This window comes from Portunus trituberculatus, chromosome 25 (assembly GCF_017591435.1).
Source record: "Portunus trituberculatus isolate SZX2019 chromosome 25, ASM1759143v1, whole genome shotgun sequence".
Taxonomy (NCBI): domain Eukaryota; kingdom Metazoa; phylum Arthropoda; class Malacostraca; order Decapoda; family Portunidae; genus Portunus; species Portunus trituberculatus.
The window spans coordinates 1897514-1919217 of NC_059279.1; the positions used below are offsets into that span (position 1 = coordinate 1897514).

Consider the following 21704-nt stretch of genomic DNA (forward strand, 5'->3'; position numbering starts at 1 on the left):
GTACTTGTAAATGTATCTTTAAGTACTGATGACGAGGTCGCTGTGCGACTGATACAGGATAACCTAGATGGGCCCTGGTGGCCCTTTGTTATCCTATTATTTTATGTTATGTTATGTTATTTATTATAAGAAAAATACTAATAACATCTAAATATTATAAGCAATTATAATAATGAGCCTAATAGATGAAAATAATTGAACAACACTGATGAAGACAACAATTTAGTATTCCTGTAGAAAAAGCGGAACTACGCAACACGTCGGTCGTCGTTCAGCCATATTTTCGTTGTTGTTTATCAGCTGAGCAGTGGCGGAGTGAGGGTCGCGGCCACTTCCTCGCCACTCCTGGCTCATTCCTCCCTCACTGCAGGCGCTCATTCAGGTGGTGAGGGGCGAGGGGAAGGGAGGGGGGAGGCGCAGGTGTCAATTAGCAGGTGTAGGTGAGGTGCGAAGGTGAGGGAGGCCTAGGGGTGTATCAGCTGACAATTACGTCACTAATAGGCTGAGACTGGCCATCCCTTACCTGGAGACGTGGCACCTGTGATACTCATTACTCACCTGTCTTGTTTGGATTTCGTCTTTGTTTGTGTTTTTATTGTGTTTCCTGTTACCTGTTTCGTTATTCAGCGTTTTTTCGTTTTTTTTTTTTTTTTTTCTCACGTGTGTGTGTGTAACAGGGTGTAGACGTTTCAGGGTCGTGTGTGTGTGTGGGTCATTTGGTTTACTCTCTAATTAATTTATTATGTATGATTTCTTATGGAGACAAAGTAAGAATGTGTGTGTGTCATGGTTTTCTATTATGTGGATTAGGAATTTTCAGAATGTGTGTGTGTGTGTGTGTGTCATCGTTGGTTTTCTTTATCGTTGATTTCAAATGCATCTTGGCTCTCATATAGGATAAAAGAATGAATTTGTGTGATAAGGAAGATTTGTGTTGTTTGGGGGTGGTGGTTGTATATCAAATGAAAGTTCAAAATGAGTTGATACATGTCAGTATTAATGATATCAGTAAATTTGCAGTTTCAACCAATGTACCCTATCTTATATTTCTTTTTCCCAATGTCTAACAAGCTTTGGGACCTCCTGAGAAGGCGGGGTTTGAGGGTGGGAAAACTAAACCCAACCTAAAAAAATTCTGTCCTGAAGTTATTATTAATTTCTGATATGGTAAAATGGGGCTAGAAATGCTCTTAGACCTGACCTAACCATATTATTAATTTCCGATAGGGTAAAATGGGTTTAGAAATGTTTGTAGAAGTGTGATCAAGACCTTGAGAATGTGTATAGTTACATGTGGTGTATTGGTCGAAACTGCAATAATACCATGATATCTGTGTACAAGTTAACTATTAATGTGGGGTTTGTTATTTCCTTATTTTGTTGCTCTTGGCCAGATCTCCCCTTTCACATAAAAAAAGAGTGTTCAGCATGTTAACTTAGTCTTCCGCCAAAGTACCAAATACAGAAAGTACATGAAATGATAAGATTTTGTCGCAGTCCACAACACAAACCATCGCAGAAAAATTTAAGTGTTGACAAGTTTATCAAGTGACGGAACGAAGGCAAAGAGAATAATGTTGCTGTAAATTTCCAGGCAGTTTGCGTATTACATGGTGTAGTGGAGACCAGGCAAGAGAACACAGTGACAGCGGGAGTGAGGATGCGAGAGGGAGTGCCGCTGCTGTAGGTGCTGGCAGGGGAGGCACAAGTGATGTCTTAGGAAGCTCAGGAGGGGACGGAGACAAACCTGCAGAACAATCCCTCCAGTGGCTCTGTGTGTGACTACCCTGAGAGCAGCAAGGCACATAGACACAAGGGGACTGGTGCATGCTGACAGTGAGACAGGGGAGTGCCAGTGGGTGTGCCAGGAAGCTGTTTTGTCAAGTGCGAGTGAAGGCACCATGGGGCAGTTGTCAGAAACGCAGCTGCGGCGACTGGAGGAACATCGGTATTCGTGCGCCTCCACCTCCCTCATGGACCCGCTGATGCAGAAGTGGTGGTGCTGGCTGGTGGAGCAGTGTCCCCTCACCCTGGCCCCAAACCTCATCACCATCACGGGCCTCATCATCAACATCATCACCTCACTGGTCCTATGCTACTACAGCCCGGATGCCAAGCAGGAGGTGAGGCCTTTGCTAACATTGCTGCTTTATCTCACTCCTCTACTATTTTAATATAATTTCTGTTACCCTTGGTCAGATTTCCCCTCTTACTCAAAGATAAAAGAGTTAACCAGTATTCTCAGTCATTCCTTCCTTTCTCTGTTAATCTCTGGAACTTTTCTATACATCTACCTTTTTGTGTCTTAAACTCTTTTATAAGGGAGGTTTCATGACATTTATTCTCTATTGTTTTATCATTCCAAATGACATTGTTTAGGGTATTTGCTCTCAAATGGGGCTTTTTATTTATTTGGTTAGTTACTTGAAGATCATTATTTGTAGTTTCCAAAAAATCAACATGAACGAGGAGGGAAGTAGTAGAGGAAGACAGAGACAGAGCCAGATTGAGACAAAGTAAGGAAAGGAAGGAGTGGAGAAGGGAAGAGAGGCAAAAGAAGGAGAAGAAAAGAAAGAGATAAGGAAGGAAAGAAAGGAGAGGAGAAGAGAGAGATGTAATGAAGGAAATGAAGAAGAGAAGAGAAGGGAGAGAGAGAGATAATGGAAAAGGTTAAACAAGCATGCATGAAAATACAAAAGAAGCTCAATCATTTCAAATCAGCACAGACAAATACTGTGAATCATGTTGACAGATAAGAGACGCGCATAAGAAAAATAGCAAAGAGTGTAGTTCATATTTGCTGTTTGATTAGCACTTGTAAAACCACATTGAATTCTTGAACGATAGATGGGTTATGCTATAGTGAGTTTTGTAACATTTGAACCAGTGAAGGCCACAACACTGATAGGGAAATGTCAAGTTTGTTACTCTGAATTAAGGACATGCAAGAATTGTGGTAATTTTTTAGGAGGAAATGTGGGATTTTACCTTGTGAATGAAAGAGAGGAGAAGAATACAAGTGTTAATAGTCTGATTGAAAGAAATTGGAATAATATACATGACTTTAGTTAATGAATAAAATGAATGAGAGAATACTATTTTTTTACTGTTTAGCTTGTAAATGAAAGAAAAGAGAATAATAAAAGTGTTTGTGATGAAAGAAATGGGAAGAGATAGGGGGATTTTAGCTGGGGATAAAAGAAATGTGAGAATGATGCTGTTTTTAGTTAATTGTGAATGGACATGGGAAGATATGGGTGATATTAGCTTGTGAATGAAAGAGAAGAGAAGAATATAGATGTTTATAGTTTGTGAATGAAATAAAATTGGAAAAATAGACATTGCTTTAATTTGTGAGTGGAAGAAATGGGAGAAAACTGTTTTTTATTGCTTGTGAATAGATATGAGTGGTTTTAGTATGTGAATGAAAGAAAAGGGAAGAAAAGAAGTGTTTGTGATGAAAGTAATGGAAGGAAATAGGTGTGGTTTTAATTGCAGAATAAAAGAAATGGGAAATTAATGGTGTTTTTAGTTAATTATGAATGGATATGGTTAGGAAATGGGTCGTTTTACCTTCTTAATGAGAGAAAAAGGAAGAAAAGAGGTGTTCATAGTTGTGTGGATAAAAGAAAATGGGAAGAATATGGGTAATCTTGGTTTATAGATGAAAGAAATGAGAGAAAAGGTTTTCTTTTTTTATGTTTGTGAATGGGAAGTTATGCAATTTGTCCCCTGTAGGTTTCATTTGTGAGTGGCCTTCTTATCAGTGTTATTGATAGGCACAGCATAGTTGAACTCTTATCTGTGTGAGGTGATACAAGGCACCTTCACTGCTGCTGCTCTGACTGTTACTCTTGGTTGTGATGAGTCACTGTGGCTCTTGCATGAGTAATGAGTTTTTCTTTACTGCTGTTATGTGTGTGTGTGTGTGTCTGTGTGTCTGTGTTTACCTAGTCGTATATTATTTAGTGGGCTCATAGTGACCTGTCTCTATATCTACTTTTATTCAACTTTTCCTTAAATTTATGCACACTTTCTACTGCTACAATCTCTTCACTCGAGCCGTTCTAGATGTCCTCTGTCCTATGTGGAAAACTAAACTTTTTAATGTTCCTCAAACACTGACTTTTCATGATCTTGGAGTGTGTGTGTATTTACCTAGTTGTAGTTTTACAGGGCCTGGGATTTATGCTCGTGTGGCCCCGTCTCCATATCTACACTTATCCAATTTTTCTTTTAAAACTATGCACACTTGTTGCTGACACCACTTCCTCACTCAAACTGTTCCAAGTCTCAACACATCTTTGCGGGAAACTATATTTTTTAACATCTCTCAGACATCTTCCCTTCTTCAGTTTCTTACTATGCGATCTTGTGCTTCTAATGTCATATTCTTCTCTCAGGATTAGTTTCTCATTATGCACTTGATCCATTCCGTTAATCAATTTATAAACTTGTATCAGATCCCCTCTCTCTCTTCTCTGTTCCAGGGTTGGTAGATCCATAGCTTTTAGTCTCTCATATGTCATCCCTTTAAATTCTGGAACCATTCTTGTAGCCATTTTTTGTAGTCTCCAATTTCTTTATGTGTTTCTGTTTATGTGTGGTCCACACCACTCCTGCATATTCCAATATGGGTCTTATTTTAGTACTTATCAATTTCTTCATCATTTCTTTGTCCATATAGTGAAATGCTAATCCAATATTCCTTAGCAAATTATGTCTCTCTGAAAATTCTATCAATATGGCTTACCGGTGGATTGTTTTCTTCCATCGTCACTCCTAAGTCCTTTTCCTTTTTTTACTTTTACTAGTTCTATTCCATCTCCCATCTTATAGATTCCCACTGGTCGTCTTTCACTTTTTCCCATTTCCATGACAAGGCTTTTGTCCACATTGAATTCCATCTCCCATTTTTTACTCCATTTCCAGATCTTGTTTAAGTCTTCCTGCAGTATTTCACAATCCTCTTTTTGTTTTATGACTCTGCACAGTTTCGCATCGTCTGCAAACAGATTTATGTAGCTGTTCACTCCCTCCGTGTGTGTGTGTGTGTGTGTGTGTGTGTGTGTGTGTGTGTGTGTGTGTGTGTGTGTGTGTGTGTGTAATTCACCTCAGTCGCCTGCTGGTCACCCAGCCAGTCTTCCCCAATAAGGAGCGAGCTCAGAGCTCATAGACCGATCTTCGGGTAGGACTGAGACCACAACACACTCCACACACCGGGAAAGCGAGGCCACAACCTCTCGAGTTACATCCCGTACCTATTTACTGCTAGGTGAACAGGGGCCACACATTAAGAGGCTTGTTCATTTGGCTCGCCGCTTACCGGGACTCTAACCCGGCCCTCTCGATTGAGAGTCGAGCGTGCTAACCACTACACTACGCAGTGTGTGTGTGTGTGTGTGTGTGTGTGTGTGTGTGTGTGTTTGTATGTGTGTGTGTGTGTGTGGAGGGTGTGTGGGTATGTATTTACCTTCATATATTTTAGAACTTATGATGTCCTATCTTCTAGTACTCCGATCAGTCAGAGAAAACCCTTCAGTCTCTAGAAAAAAAAGGTGGTGTGCTAATCTTGGTCATCACCTCTGCAACAGGAACAAAAACACAAAATAAAGTAATAAAAGACGAAACACAAATCACAAACTTGAAACAGAGATAGAAGAGAGAGGTAATGGGAAAGATTAGACAAGCATACTTGAAAACACAAACAAAAAATTCACTCATTTCAAATCAGGACAAATAAATGCAGGAACCAATGTTGACAGATGATGGATATGCATAACAAAAATAGCAAAGAGTGTAGTGAATGTAAAGAATTATTATTTTATCAGCACATGCAAACCACATTGAATTCTTGAACCATAGATGGGTCATGCTGTGGTGAGTGTGATAATCCTCATAATCACTAAACAAAAAGAGAAGAACTTGAAATAAAATGATGAAAGACAAATTAAAACACAAACTCGAAACACAGAGAGATAACCTTCTAGTCTCTGATGGAACAAGGTTGTATGTACTGTTAATTTTGATCTTTACTACTACAATAGGGAAAAAAAATGTGAAATATAATGCTGAAGGACAAAAATCAAACCACAAACTTAAAAACAGAGAGAGAGAACCTTCAGGTCTTTAACCCCTTCAGTACCATGACACATTTCCATATCTATTCTTCCTGCTATTTGGTAATTTTATCCATCTTCAGAAACTTGTGTGGTTAAAATAATGAAGAATGTGGCCATTAAACTTCTGACCTCCATAGACCTTCCTTAATGTCAATAAAATGGCCTAATTGTACACAAATCTCAAGGTAAAAACGTGCCCCGGTAGTGAAGGGGTTAATAAAACAAAATAGTGTGTAAACTTGATCCTTTTCTTGTTGACACGTCCCCAGGTGCCACGATGGGCCTGCTTCATGTGTGCCTTCGGACTCTTTGTGTACCAGAGTCTTGACGCCATCGACGGCAAGCAGGCGCGGCGCACAGGCACGTCCTCCCCCCTGGGTGAGCTGTTTGACCACGGCTGTGACTCTCTCTCCACTGGTAAGTCTTGCTGTGCTGCCCCTTGGTGTGTGCAGAGCTGAAGGATTGAGTTTTTTTTTTTTTTTTTTTTTTATTTGTTTATTTATTTTTTTGTTAAGTGTGTGGTTGTTGGTATTGGTAAAGTGTATTAGTGTTTTCTTTTTCTCTTTTTCTGTCTTTCTGTTTCTTGATTTTCTCTTTCTGTTTTTTTGTCATTCTTTTTCTTTCTGTCTTGCTGTCTGTCTCTGTCTCTGTTTCTGCCTCTCTACCTCTGCCTCTGTCTGTCTTTGTTTGTCTCTCTGTCTGTCTCTCTCCCACTGCCTCTCCCACTCTCTCTGCCTCTCTGTCTCTCTGCCTCTCTCTCTCTCTCTCTCTCTCTCTCTCTCTCTGCTCTCTCTCTCTCTCTCTCTCTCTCTCTCTCTCTCTCTCTCTCTCTCTCTCTCTCTCTCTCTCTCTCTCTCTCTCTCTCTCTCTCTCTCTCTCTCTCTCTCTCTCTCTCTCTCTCTCTCTCTCTCTCTCTCTCTCTCTCTCTCTCTCTCTCTCTCTCTCTCTCTCTCTCTCTCTTCAATAACTGATTGTATCAATTGTGTGGGAATCTTTGGTTAGCAATAATAGTGATAGTAATAGTTTGCCTTATTAGTTAATTTGGAAGTGAGAGTACTCCATACACTATCTTGCTTTCAATAGTATAGTCACCCTTAATAAATTTTGTATATAGAAACAATATAGTACAAATTTTATAATACACATCACTTACACACACACACACACACACACTGACATAATAACACATCTCCGGGACACTTGCCAAATATTTCACCTTGGCCACACCTGTCTGATGGCGCGCTGCCCTCCACTTAGCACCTGTCACCTCCGATACACTCAAAGGGCCTCACTGCTCCTGGCCTGCATCACTCCCTCAATGATCACCTGTCACATTTAATAGAGGAGCTGGTCTTGGTTATGTTTCTTACTTTCTACATAGTTTTTACATAATTGTATGATTTGCACAGGTGAATTAAGGCTCTGAGTGGAGTAACATCTCAAGCGCCACTTTTTAGATGATGAGGAAAATGGTGTTTTAAGTTTGTTGGTCTTCAAAATGGTGCATCTTTTCATCTGGTAAAGGTGAAGTGTGACCAGGAAATGACTTCTTTTAAGAGGGAGGTTTCAAGACATTTGTCACAGATTTTTGGGCAACTCTCTTAATCTTTTAGGCAAGTGGCAATCAAGTGGGTTTTTTTAATTTTATTTTTTGTTGCCCTTGATCAGTTTGCTCTATTTCATTAGAAAAGAGTTATGTTGCTGTAGGAATGTTTGAAAGAGGAAAATTGGTACCATTGAAAATTTATTGTAGATTCTTTGTTTTTAAAATGTGATGTTTTTTTGTGTTATAATTATAAGTTATGTGCTTTTATTTTACTCCTAGATAGACATTTTACATGTTTATATCAGAGCAGACATTAAGATTATTTAGTAGAAGTTTTTATATAATCAGAGTAAAGAAATTAATTTAAGATTTTGTTACTTGGAAAATTTAGAAATGGAAACTGTATAGATCACCATATGTCTGTAACTGTTTGTAATGTGTTAAGTATTTAGTCATTGGCTTATCATGAATCACTGCAACACAAGTCATGGCTGCACAACACTTTCTTCTTTCTCTCAGTCCTGCTGTGTCCACCTCTCTAATGCAAGAGCTAACCAGTACTGTCAATCATTCATCCTTTTCTCTGGTAAACTCTGGAATTCCTTACCTGCTTCTGTATTTCCATCTTCCTGTGACCGGAACTCATTTAAGGGGGAGGTTTCAAGACATCCCTTTCTTTAAGCTGACTTTCTCATACCTACTTGGGGATGGCTTCTAAGTAGGCCTTTTTTATTTAATCTTTTTTGTTGCCCTTGCCCAGATTTCTTCTCTTACAAGAAAAAAAAAAAAAAAAAAAAAACTACGCTGGTTCAGATTAATGATACAGAATGATGTGCCTTGCAGTGTTTGTGTCGCTGGGTGTGTGCTGCTCGGTGCGGCTCGGGACACTCCCCTACTGGATGTTCTTCCAGTGCATGATGGCGGTGACTCTGTTCTACTGTGCACACTGGCAAACCTATGTGTCAGGTGAGTGAAGGACTGGCAGACTGTCAGAGTGGCATGGATAGATAGACAGATAGATAAGTAGATAGATAGATAGATAGATACTTTATTAGAAAACCTGTTGAATACTTTTTATTGACTAATGAATTGCTATACAGTACATGAAAGAAACTTGATTGTGAATAGCCTCTTACAAATTATTTTCTGATGGAGAGAGAGAGAGAGAGAGATGTATGAAGGAGGTATGAGAAGTATAGTGAATAGGGAACAGAGAAGAGTGATTGGGAAAGGGATGTGAATGGGGATAGGAAGAAGACAAGGCTTAAGATCCACACCAGAGACAACACTTTTGTTCCATATGTAGGAAAACTGCTTTATCAATTAGGGAGTTGACTGTATCTCTAAAATCTAAATGTTTGTTTTTTTGCAGGCACTTTGCGGTTTGGGATGGTGGACGTGACAGAGGCTCAGTTCGGAGTGATGGCCATCCACCTCATATCCGTCATCTTTGGCTCTGATTTCTGGTCCTTGGAGGTAATGTTCACTCTGTCACTGCTTTCTACTTGTCTCTTCCTCACTGGTGTTGTGGAGTCTGTCTTCTTTCACTCCCTTTCCACACTCCCACTGCTATCCTTCTCCCTCTTTTTCTCTCTCATCTCTCTCTCTCTCTCTCTCTCTCTCTCTCTCTCTCTCTCTCTCTCTCTCTCTCTCTCTCTCTCTCTCTCTCTCTCTCTCTCTCTCTCTGTTTTTCTATCATATTCAGTGTAAGTTTGTTTTTTATCTATATTTTTTTGTCTTATTATTTTTTACTCTTAGTGTCAGAATGAAGGTTTATTATGTAATTTTGTCATTAACCTTCACTTTTTCCCTCAATTTTCTATCATATTTAGTGTAAGATTGATTTTTTGCCTTTATTTGTTGCTTTCTTTCTTTATTTTTTTTACTCTAAGTTTCAGAATTGAGAGTTGTTTCATAGCCTTATTTTCAATCTTCATTTTTACCCCCAGTTTTTTATTATGAGTAAAATTTAAGAGTTTGTTTTCAGCCTTATTTGTAGTAGTCTTCATTTTTACTTTAAGATTTTTTTCATTCAGTATTACATTTCTGTACATTATATTCCTATTTATCTTCTGTTTATCTTCTCTCAGTCTCAAGATTCATTTATGACTTCTGTTCTTTTGTTAGACTTCTTTCTGGCACTTCAAATCAGATGTGTGGCTGAAATCTCCTTATTCTCCAGACATTAATATTCTGTCCTTGTATTCTAGTATTGTCTTCTCATATCTGTATAGTTTTGTTGCTTTCTCACCCATTCTTTTGTACATTTGCTCTCTTACATGCCTTATCTTTCTCTTCATGCATCAGTGGTTTTCAAGAATTAGATTACGTATTTGCATTCTATTTTTGTCTTCTCATATCTTACTGTGCTTTCGTTTCTGTCTCATGTATTCTTTTGTACGTTTTCTTTCTTTTATCTATTATCTTTCCTTCATGTATAACTGGTTGTCAAGAATTAGGTTATTTGCATTCTATTCTTGTCTTCTCAAATCTTTACAATGCTTTCGTTTTTGTCTTACTTTCGTTTATTGATTTTCTCTCTTACTTCCCTTATCTTTCCCTTCATACACAAGTGGTTTTCAAGAACTGTTTAATCACTCGAGATGAAAAAGAGGAAATGAACTGAGATAAGAGATAAGGTTAGAACAAACAATTTATTCCTTTCAGCTCTTATTCACATCCTGTTGACATTCATACTCCTGTTGTCACTCCTCACAGCTTCTGATACACTGACTTTTCCTGTTTGTTTTTGTTTGATTCACAGTCTGTAAGATATAAAAGGGCTTAGTCAAATGGTCAGTGCACCTCATTCACTTATGACACAGCATGTTACTTAATTGGAGATTTTAATATAAATTTGCTAAAGAAAGAAAACAGTGTTAATTTTACCAATATTTTTTTTTTTCACATTAATTTTTCCCTACCATCACAAAACCTACCAGAGTTACTAGAAATTTAGCTATGCATATAGATCACACATGGACTAATAATATGCACAATTACCAATTAAGTGGAATAGTTTACACACAAATAGTGATCATTTTCCAACATTCTCGACCTTTTCATTACCCATTACAGAATCAGGAAATTTTTTTTGTAACATATAGAAAAGGTTATTCAATGAGGAGTTAATGTTAGCATTTAAATCTGAGCTATCTAATTATAAATGGGAGGAGTACATGACATGATATGACATGCACACTACATATTACAACACCAATGAGTATTTATGAATATTTAACCCTTTCAGTACCAGGATGTGTTTTCGTATTCATTCTGTTTACATTTGGTGATTTTATACAGCTTCAGATACTTATGTAGGGATTAAAACAATGAAGACTTCCTTAGACTCTCCCTAATGTAAATAAAATCGTCCAGTCATACCCAAAACTCATGGTAAAAAATACGTCCCAGTGCTGAAGGGGTTAAGAGGGAGGTTTGAAGACATTTATCCCATTCTTTTGGCTAACTCTCTTGGACCTACTCGGGAACTGGCATCATAGTGGGCGTTTTTTGTGTAATTGTTTTTGTTGCCCTTGACCAGATTTCTCCCTCCTACATAAAAAAGAAAAAAAAGCAATAGCAGCTGTAGATTACATTATTTTGTTTTGTTGCTCACTTTTTTGTTATATCAGTGCAACATGGGTAAACAAAACAGTCTAGCTAGGGTTTGAAGATCTGGTGTAGCTTTATAACCACCTCTGTCCATAAACACAAAGAGAAGACACAAATTTTAAACACCGTAGGTAGTTTGTGAAAAAGTCTTATCTTCATGTGTAGGATGCAATAGGTCGTACATATTATTTACCATTTGTTGATTTTTTTTGTATTTATCTACTCCATGTTTACCCACAGATATGTTTTGTTGCGTTATTTATATCCATCGTTCCTCTCTCCTCTCTCTATGTCCAAATAATGTGCAATACTCCCTAGTCAGCCTTTTTCTTTCAGCATGTTGGTATGTTGCTTAGGTTGTTCTGTATGAGTTGCATGTTGAGTTGGTAATTTCTTTGTAGTCCGGATGTCAAAAAGGATCAAACTTCTTAATGTCTTCAGTAGTAAGGGTTGATATCCTCCAGATTTTTATTCATAGTCAATTCATTTGTAGGATCTTTTGCATTTTGTGATGGAGCAGCCTTTTACATTGCACCAAAAATGTTGTTATATCAAAATGTGTTCTTGAGTTATATATTAGTTTTAAACTGTAATAGTATAGAATAGGCAGGAATAAAAATGTACTCTGTGACATTTTGCAAGTGATTGATGTGTTGCGTGGCCCTCAGGTCCCTGTGCTGTGGCGACCCCTCAAGTGTGTCCCCACCATGATTGGGGTTGTCGCTGCCATCGTGGCCCTCTATAACAATTTTAAGATAATTTTGGTAGAGAGGGGTGCTGGCCGCAATGGGTCAACTGTTGCTGTAAGTCTCTTTTCACAGACACTGCCGCTGGTCACTGCTGCCTCACCTGCATGTCTGCTGGTGTGCATTTTGCCTCACTAGTTTGCCTTTTCACAATTTAATGTTTTCTTTGCATTTTCCTCTTAAACCTTTCTCCAGCACATGACTTCTTGGTGATTGCATGGCACTAGGTGAGCATGAGTGTCCCTTGCCTGACCACTGTGTGCCCAAGGATGCCTCACACCACTAGGGGCAAGGGAAGGCCTGTCAATGCTGCTGTCATGCTCCGATGCACCAGTGTTACCTCTATGCTGCCTGCCTCTCCTGTCTTTGCCTGCCATGGCTCACATAATCTTGCTCCTAACCTGTTTCATCTTTTTGTGTTGCTGGTTAACACCTGAAAATAACCCCATGAATCTTTGTGTCAGATTCCAGGTACAAGGATTGAGTTTATCGCAATATATGTAGTAATTGGTGTGTCACAAGTGATTTATCAGCTGTGGCACACCATCCCCATCATCCTCTGGGGGGGTGCCGGACGCAATGGGTCCACCATCGCTGTAAGTGGCAGTGCTCCATTATACACACAGTATTTTGACTGGGGAGTAAGGGATAGTAGGATTGTAGGGAGTGTTCAACTATTGTGTGTGTGTGTGTGTGTGTGTGTGTGTGTGTGTGTGTGTGTGTGGGTGTGTGGATTTTGTTACAGTGTCCATGCAAGTACAACAATCCTGTCTACAAAATCTTGAAGAATCAACATAGTCATGAAGAGAATAAGTAAAAATTCAGTTTAATAAGACTGAGCTGTGGAAAAGTTCCTACAAATTTCATTCAGATTAAGGGTGATAAGTATTTTGCTGTAGCCAAGACCATTGATAAACAGCTTATATCAATAATGCATGGAGGCTGAAAAGTGAGGAAACTGAAAGAAAAGCTGATGTAAGAAAAATATGAACCGTGATCTGTCTTTGTTTCTCAGTGTTGGGTGCTGACGAACACCATGACGTCACTGTGTGGGTGTTGGTGAAAGGTGCTCCGTCCATGTGTTACCTTGTGTGTTGATAGAAGGTATTTTGTTTGTGTTACCCTTGTGTCCACCTGCTGTCATTGCACCAGTAATCTGTGTTGTGTGGTGCTCAGGGGCCCAGGCTTGGGGTTCCCTGCAGCTCACACCAGCTCCCCTGTGTGGTGTCTTACAGCTGCCGTACTTGGAGATATCAGTTCAGTACGTATTAGTGTGGGGGATCCTGGTGTTCCAGCTGATCTTGGGGTACCTCTACATGTGTGATGTTCCCTACTCGGGTGCAGGCAAGAATGGCTCCACTGTTGCTGTGAGTCTGGGCTTTCTAGCGGCCCTCATGTGCAGGCTGAGTAGGCTTGACCCTCGCCTTGCTGTCTGTGGTGGCTCTCATCAAGTAGACTTAATGAGTTTGGTAACTGACTCCTCAAGCCCTGACATTCCTGAATACTGTAGGGGAGGACAGGTGACTTGTGGCTTGTAATGTACTAAACTCCAGCAGCTTTGTTGGTGTCTTGAAGCAGTGAGGACTCAGTGGCTGGTCATCGAAGACTTCTTTACTGGAATGTGTAAAATCTTATAGAAAAGATTATATTATGCCTCTTGCTCCACTGCCTGCTTTGTTGTTGTTTTGTGTTGCTTGTAAGTAATGGTAATGGTAAATGCTTGTGTTTGTTCATTCACTGCCAGAATTCTTCACTGTGGCAGATAAATATGTGGAGTAAATGTGCTTGTGTTGCATGTGTTAGTGTCTATGAGTTATACTACTTATGCTCTCCACTCTGCTACACTTCCACTTCCTTTTTTGTGAATGGAGAAACATAAAAAAAAAAAAAATTGAAGTGGAAAATGGGATTGACTGAGTGATTGACCTTAAATGCCACAACAACAGGGTCATATGGCAATGCTTAGAAACTGGGAGTGTGGTTAAATTGACTTGCTTTTGCTTTCTAGTGTTTGTATGTGTCAGAATGTGTGAGTGGTTGTATTAGTGGTAGTGTTATGTAGTAGTGGCATGTGTGTGTATGTATGTGCATGCATGTGTGTTACTGATAGCATGGTGGTGGTGTTAGAATAGTGAATGTAACCGTTCATTATAGTAGATTTTTTTCCTCTTGCTGTGTGATTGTGATTTTGTAAGCATGGTGTGATAGTGACTTGATAGTGACTTCAATACCACACTTTATGAATAATGACAGTCAAGTGTGCGAGATGATTTAAAGTAAAGTGAAGTGTGTTTCCGGTATCTTGCAGTATAGTTTGGTAAAGTCATGGCTGCGTCAGTTTGTGTCAGTCACTTCCACTGTGCTTTGTGTTTTCCCTCAGTCTTAAGTCTTGAGATCTTTTTTCATTAGTTTTTATTCATCTATTTGTTTCCCATGAGTGAGTAAGTTGGCTAAGGCTGAAAAAAAGTACAATCTATCATAAAAGTTGGTAAAAGGCTTAAAATATTCATTGATTTAGCTCCAGAAGTATAATGATATTCTGATCTTGCTAACCTGACAAAGCCTTACAGTAAGAGATTACATACAGGGAACCACAAAACTAAGAGAAAAGACTGAATGCAGTGGAAGATAAACAAAGTCAATGAAGTTTAACCAAAACTGAACCTTTAACATGATAAGCACAGTGTTGACTAAGGTATGTGTGTTGCAGGGTACCAGTGTGTTGTCTCCTGTTGTGCCACTCATCTACATCCTAGCACCAGCTGTCCTCATCGCCTGGAAGAGTCCTGAGAACCTGTACCTGCAGAACCCCATTGTTTACTTGCTCACCTTTGGCTGTGTGTCTGCTCGTGTCACTAACAGACTGGTGGTGAGTCCTGGCTAGTGGCTGAAGAGAGAGAGAGAATGGAGTTTGTGATGTAAATTTAGGCTTTTTTTTAATCTTTATATACAAATAAGACTGGGAAGAAATGGCTTGTTTAATTTTGTTTCTCTTAAGGATTCCAGGTTGGATTCATGGAAAGTGGGTGAGATAAAGGAGTTTAAATAGGAATAGAAATTGAGGGTTTTCTTGTTTTTATATATAGAATGAGACTGGGGAGAAGTGGCTTGTTTGATTGGTGTTTCCCTAAAGTATCGTATAAAAAGATTCCAGAAAGGTTGGCTGGTTGAGCTCAAAATGTCCTGTATGTTTCAGCTGGAGGTCTTTGTTAGTGAGTTGGGAAGGTCTTTTGATGAAATTTGATAATGTATAATTGCTCCTGCTTCATCCTGAGTTTCCATTCCACTCCTGTTCTTGTAGTTGCTCCTAATATATTCAAGGAGGATGAAACATGCACCCTATAAAGGCCACATAAATAAAATTAACCTTCTTTCATAGGTTCAACATTAATTTTCTAGTATGTTTTAAATCTGTATTGAGAGGGTAGTGTAGTGATATCCAGTTTGTGTCATTCCCTGTGATGTGATTCAGTGATGATGTGAAATATGTGCCACCTTGGTGTGTTCTATGTAAGTAACCAGGTGTTTGTGTGTGTAGGTGGCTCACATGACCAAGAGTGAGATGGCGTACAGCGACGCCTCACTGCTGGGTCCCGGTGCACTCTTCCTCAACCAGTACTTCAACTGCCCTATCCCTGAGAGGACCTTACTTTATGTTGTGTGTGTAAGTACTACATGATTGGTTGCTTCTTATTGGTGGTTACTGTGGTGACTTATCCTTCCCTTCACTGTGTCTGCTTGTGTCTGATGCTTGGTGAACCTTCCAGGTGTATGTGATGTATGACGTGGTGAAGTACTGCCGGCAGGTGTGTCTAGAGATCTGCCAGCACCTCAAGATCATGCTGTTCACCATCGTGCCGCGGTGTCCACCCGCCTCAGGACACGGCTCAGAAAAGAATGGCAGCAGTTCCACCACGAAGTACATGACTCGCAGCATAAGTAAAGCAAAAAGCCATTAAGATTTTGTGAGAGATTATATAAATACTATATATATAAATGAAAAGCACTGCTACATTACAGAGTATTTGGGTTAACCTGTTGCATAGGGTGATTGTGTTTTATGATGTGTTGAATTGCTGCCTGGCTAGCAAGGTTATGACTGGTGTGTGGTGGTGCTTCCCTGCTGTGGCCAAGGCTGCATTGGGGACAGGGCCACCAGATCCAACTGTAGTATTAGTCTGGTTACTTACAAGAGCACTTTATCCAATATTTACTAATTGAGTGACCATTCCAAATGTTTTCCAAAATTTTGTGTGTTTTGGAGAGTTGAAATTTACAGTTTGAGTTGCAGCTTCAATTTTACTCTTCTAGGTTTCCCAATTCCTTGTTTTCTTTTGGGCCAGTTTGCATAGTTGTGAAAATTCTTGAGTTTATTAGTTTGCTGAACACTGTGGATGTGAGGAAGATGGTGGCGGTGGTGGTGTGGTGGTGGTGGTGGTGGTGGTGGTGGTGGTGGTGGTGGCAGAGTCAGTACTACAACCCCTTAGCATTACCAGACTACTACTTGCCTTAGAGTTGTAGCCATCACAGTCACCTCCTTGATTCAGAGCACATCCCTAATCCTCTCATGATGTAGGAAGTAGAAGTAGCCATCAGGACCCTCGCATTAAGTTTACACCCCTTGCAGATACACACACATGCACACACACACACACACAAACACACACGATTCTTGTGCTATATTTATTAACTTTATTTGAACAAAGGGTTCCAACCTCATTTATTCTGGATATCAGTCTTGTCATTAGTCCTTATTGTATTTTATTATCATCATCATCATGACCATTAGTGTTGTTATCACTATTCTGTAGGAGAGCTTTATATTTTAAGTGAGAGAGACTTTATTATTGTGAAGAACATGCTTACTTTCTCTGTGCCTTCTGGCCTGGAGTGTACAGGGTGGGAGAAAGTGGTAGTGGTGGCTAGCATGTGTTGGGACTGCCAGAAGGGGTTGCTGGTGGTAGGGTTGATAAAAGTGTTTGTGTTGCGTGTGGGGGTTGCAGTGCTAGTTTGTGTTTGAGGCTTGGGGAGTGTTGCGTTGTATGTGGAGGTTGCGAGAGTATTAGCCAGTGTGATTGTGTTACCATGCATCCCAGCTCACAGGGTGATAGATTACATAAAGTGGTTTCATAAGTTGTAACCTTCAGAACTTGACACTGTTAATTTTTCAGTGTATTAGGAAAACCAGCCAAGGGAAAAAGACTAAAAGAACCCACTCGAACTGTTCCCAAAAAAGAAACAATGAGAAGATCTAAGAGAAAGAAAGACCAATTTGCTTTTTTTTTTTTATTGTCTTAATACAAATCTCGTGAAGCAGCATTTTACTTTTGGCACATAAGGCATTCCTGTTTGAGCCTTGTATCATGTTCAAAATGTCATGTTGGGAGCTGGGGTATATTGTAACAGGTAAGAGCATTGGCTGGTGGGGGGAGGGGCAGGAAGAGAGTGCAGTGATTTGGGAGAAGTATAGTATTTTGTGTGTGAATGTAATGGTGGTTTGGAGAAGGTTAGCTGGGAAGGTGTTAAGGATACAGTGAAGTGTGGTCGTCATACTCTCTGGGTGCTCTCTTGGTTCACCTTCTGCTTAGCATTTTAGCTTTATCTCTGTGGCTTGACACAAATCTTCAGTGTGTGAAATGAGACACCAAGCTGGGAACCTCACCCATGACAGGTTGCTGACTGACTCCCTCTTTGCTCAGGTGTGGAAGGTGTGGATACCTGACTTGCTTCCTTTTATCTGCTGTTATAATCATTCTTAGTTTATTTTTGTTCATGATGAAGATTGAGTTTTGAAGTGTTAGCTCTAGAAGAAAAGAGTTTTTGTCATGAGAAAAGTGAAGTAAAAAATAATGATGATGGAAGAAGTTAATACTCAGTTAGTCTTCCAACTGTACCTTTGTATAAGAATGTTATGTTTGAATAGCCAATGCATTTTGGATACAAAAATCTGTTTAGGCACAGGGAGGTGAGAAGGTGGTGGTGCAGCAGAGGTGTGGCTTGGTGTGGCCAGCAGGCTCCTTCAGTGCCACAGGGAGCCACTCATGTGTTCTCCTAGTGTTGGTTGTAGGTCATAAGATATTGATATTCCTGCACTTCCTGGTTTTCTACACAACATTAGGTTTTGGTGGTAAATGTCCTCATCAGGGTCTTGGTCTTTTATTTCTCTAGTATTTTGTTATCATATCATGGTCCAAATTACTTTTATTGTTCAGTTGATAAAGATGTTCATCATTTGAACAGTTGTCAGTGAAATTAGTTCATATGAATCAGGATGTACAGTGTTGTTGAAACTTTTGTCTACTTGCTTCCTTCTCTGAAAGTTTTGTCTTGGTTACTGTGGTTGTGTTTGCAAGTAGCTTTTCTTCATATATATATATATATATATATATATATATATATATATATATATATATATATATATATATATATATATATATATATATATATATATATATATATATATATATATATATATATATATATATATATATATATATATATAACTCCCTGTGATAGGCCAGTAGGCTGTCTTCACCCCACAGATCCCTTCCTGTCTGTGTCCTGGTTGACGTTATATGATTGGAAACAAAGACATAGATTTCATATGAAATTTTTCCATGAATGTTTATGTTACAACATACAAATGTGCATTTTGATGAGAACATGATACATTTCAAACTGAAGACATGCCTCTCAATAAGTGTGTGTATCTTATTGGAACAGTGAGGCTGCACGTCACACTGGAGACACTCTTTGTGCCGGTGTTAGTGCATCCATCCACGTCAGGCTCAGACTCCCGTGTCACAGTCATGATGTAAATCTCTTCAGTTTTGTTGTACCTTTCTAAGTGAAGACTTGTTATACATTTGTAGCAACCATGGCATTTTGTAGAAGTCACTTGCAGTCAGCATTTGTTTATCCTATTTATCCAGTGTTACTAAGTTATGTTACTTCTGTGCATTACTAGTGAGTTATGTTGTTATTCCCTTGATGCATCGATGCCAAGCTGTCAATGAACAAAGCAATAGAACTCTTCCTCTGAGAACACAGGAATACACCGTCATGTATACACTTGCTGTTCACTGTTTTAATATTCTTATTCTTAACAAACTCATTTTATTTACAATTGTCATCTTGGATAATTTTTACCTTGATCTTCGTAGGATGAGAATAAAACTGTTATTTACTTAGATTATTCATATTAATTTGCCAAGAAATGAAGAAGCATGTAATGTAATGCTAATTGTTTTACAGTAGTGTGGAGTCATTGTTTGCTGTGTAATGAACAATAATTGGGGAAACAATAGAAAACATGTAGAATTACTCAAGCAAGCTGCAATTCTGTACTCAGCACCAAACAGAGAAGAGGAGGTAACACACACACACACACACACACACACACACACACACACACACAGGAGACTTAGCAAGCTTGACAAAACCCTGTAAACACACACACACACACACTATGGTACTGTTGCATGCAGAGTTTGTGCTGTGTAAGGTAAATAAGACAAAGAAGCAAAATGCGTGTAGCTGGAATTAACATGAAAGTCAGACACTCCTGTAAGGCGAAGGTGGCCTGGTTGGGCTGGCTGATGAGTACTTTAATTCTCAGCTGTCATCACTCTCATCTTTTTTTTTTTTTTTTTTTTTTTTGTAGCTGAGACAAAATTATTAATTGTAAATACACACGTCATTGTAAACACTTCCCCCACTCCCCCATATATATATTTTTCCAGTGACCAGATATGTTGTGAAGCAAATATATCGTGATAACAGATAACTCATTGGATGTCATCATACCTGCTATAGTTGTAATTGGTTTAAGTTAAGTAAGTGTGCCTATAGTATATAAGGCTCATCAACTCCCTAGTATATAGACTGTAGTGCAAGTCTATATACTCTGACCACCTCCTCCCGCTGAGAGAGAGAGAGAGAGAGAGAGAGACTGAATGCCATACACGGTCATACACTACATAAAGAATAGAATAATAATTGGTTAGAGATGAAAGATGAGATATTAGATATTGAAGCATACTAACAGCATCTCACCAGCATTGCATGGGATGAATTAAATTAAGGGAAACATTAGTGTAAAACTGTGCAGAGTGCGTACTCTGTTTATACTAAATGAAAATTAAAGGAGGGAATGATGAAAATGAATACCGAAATCAGTGGAAAGAAATTTGAATGAGCTATACATATTTTTATTTAATGGGCTAAAGGTTGAGAGATGATAAAACAATATATTAAAAGCGAAATGCACACGTGGGATTAGGTGCAGTGTTACCAATGCAGTTCCCTGACCGTAAGTCGTGTCACTATATCATCTTACAATAATAAAAAGTTGGAGCTAACTTTATATTTAACAAACTTTATAGTATCAAATTTTGCGCGAAAATTTTAAATCCTCATTGATGATTTTACGTATTTTAATGTCTAATATTATGTAGAATTTGAAGGTGGCAACACTGAGGCCATGGCGTTGAAGGTAAACAAATCCGTCCTCGTGTTGTGCTGTGTTGTGTTATGTTGTGTTCAGTGATAACAGGAGCTGACGGCCGCTGACTGGAAGACACTGCCGGTGGGAAGCGAAGGCGATGCAGTAAGTCTGTGTAACGTGTCTTTATTAGCAGGAATAAGGGAACACAGTGGGTGGTTAGCTGGACAGTCCTGGCAGTGTGACCCAGATAGGTCAGTGCAACGGCGGGATTTCAGTGCTTGCTGCCCTGGCCGTGTGTTGCTGTGTCATGTATTGTGGTGGTGTAGCAGAAATTATATTGAATATCCTATTATGTATTCTGTGTTCAGTCTGTGTTTTGTGGGCCCTTGTGGTTGGGAGTGAGGGATGTGAGGGGCTCAGGTTTGAAGTTTCGAACACCCTCTCGGAATTTGAAAAAAAAAAAAAAAAGGAAAAAAAAAAAACGGAGCATTCACTGTATCACCATGTGTGCCTGACACACACACACACACACACACACCTATCCCAAGATCGGAAATAATGAGCTCTGAGCTCGTTCCGTAGGATAACGTCTGGCTGTCTCGTCAGAGACTGCAGCAGATCAAACAGTGAATTACACACACACACACACACACACACACACACACACACACACACACACGCTTTTCTTGAGGAAGAACGGCCATCTGCCACACCTGTGATGACGTCACAGCCAGGGCTACAAGCTCTTTAAGAATCCCAAAATCTTACGGTGGTAGCCCGTATCTCTCTCTCTCTCTCTCTCTCTCTCTCTCTCTCTCTCTCTCATATATATATATATATATATATATATATATATATATATATATATATATATATATATAGATAGATAGATAGATAGATAGATAGATAGATGATGATGATGATGATAATAAACAAATAATAATAATGATAATGATAAACTACAATCATTCAACGGCGATTTTGCGTGACGGCTGCACACGTTACTTTGGGAGCATGTTCTTTGTAACAAGTCGCAAAAAATCACAAACATATATAGAGGGAGTAAGCTGGGACACTTTTCTATCGAGTTGAAGGAAGAAACAAAACGATAACAAGGAGAGAGTGAGCACTGTGCTGTTAATGGGGTGGGCTGCGCAGTGTCAGAAGGCGTGTCGGAGCGTGATGTGCTTGTTGATGTGTTCTTGTTATGAAGGAAAGAGAGAGGGAGA

The 21704-nt window shown here is 39.2% G+C and overlaps 1 protein-coding gene and 1 long non-coding RNA gene across 5 annotated transcripts in view; one reads left to right on the plus strand and one right to left on the minus strand.

The window, feature by feature from the left end:
- Positions 1–244: 244 nt before the first annotated feature.
- On the plus strand, positions 245–19815 carry LOC123508627 (cholinephosphotransferase 1-like). Of its 4 annotated transcripts, XM_045262455.1 has the most exons (10): positions 245–382; positions 1595–2123; positions 6392–6539; positions 8512–8634; positions 9041–9144; positions 11952–12086; positions 13265–13396; positions 14740–14898; positions 15568–15693; positions 15797–19815. In XM_045262455.1, exons 2-10 carry the CDS (start codon positions 1902–1904, stop codon positions 15986–15988), a joined length of 1341 nt encoding a protein of 446 aa, XP_045118390.1. In that variant the 5' UTR covers positions 245–382; positions 1595–1901; the 3' UTR covers positions 15989–19815. The 4 variants fall into 4 exon arrangements, with proteins under 4 accessions (XP_045118390.1, XP_045118391.1, XP_045118392.1 ...); XM_045262456.1 differs by lacking the exon at positions 13265–13396; XM_045262457.1 differs by lacking the exons at positions 11952–12086; positions 13265–13396 and adding an exon at positions 12494–12625.
- The window catches only part of LOC123508630, a 62912-nt gene continuing 51513 nt past the window's right edge, over positions 10306–21704 (minus strand). Inside the window, exon 2 of the long non-coding RNA XR_006675978.1 lies at positions 10306–10433. This is a non-coding gene — a long non-coding RNA (uncharacterized LOC123508630). The remainder of the gene's footprint in view (positions 10434–21704) is intronic.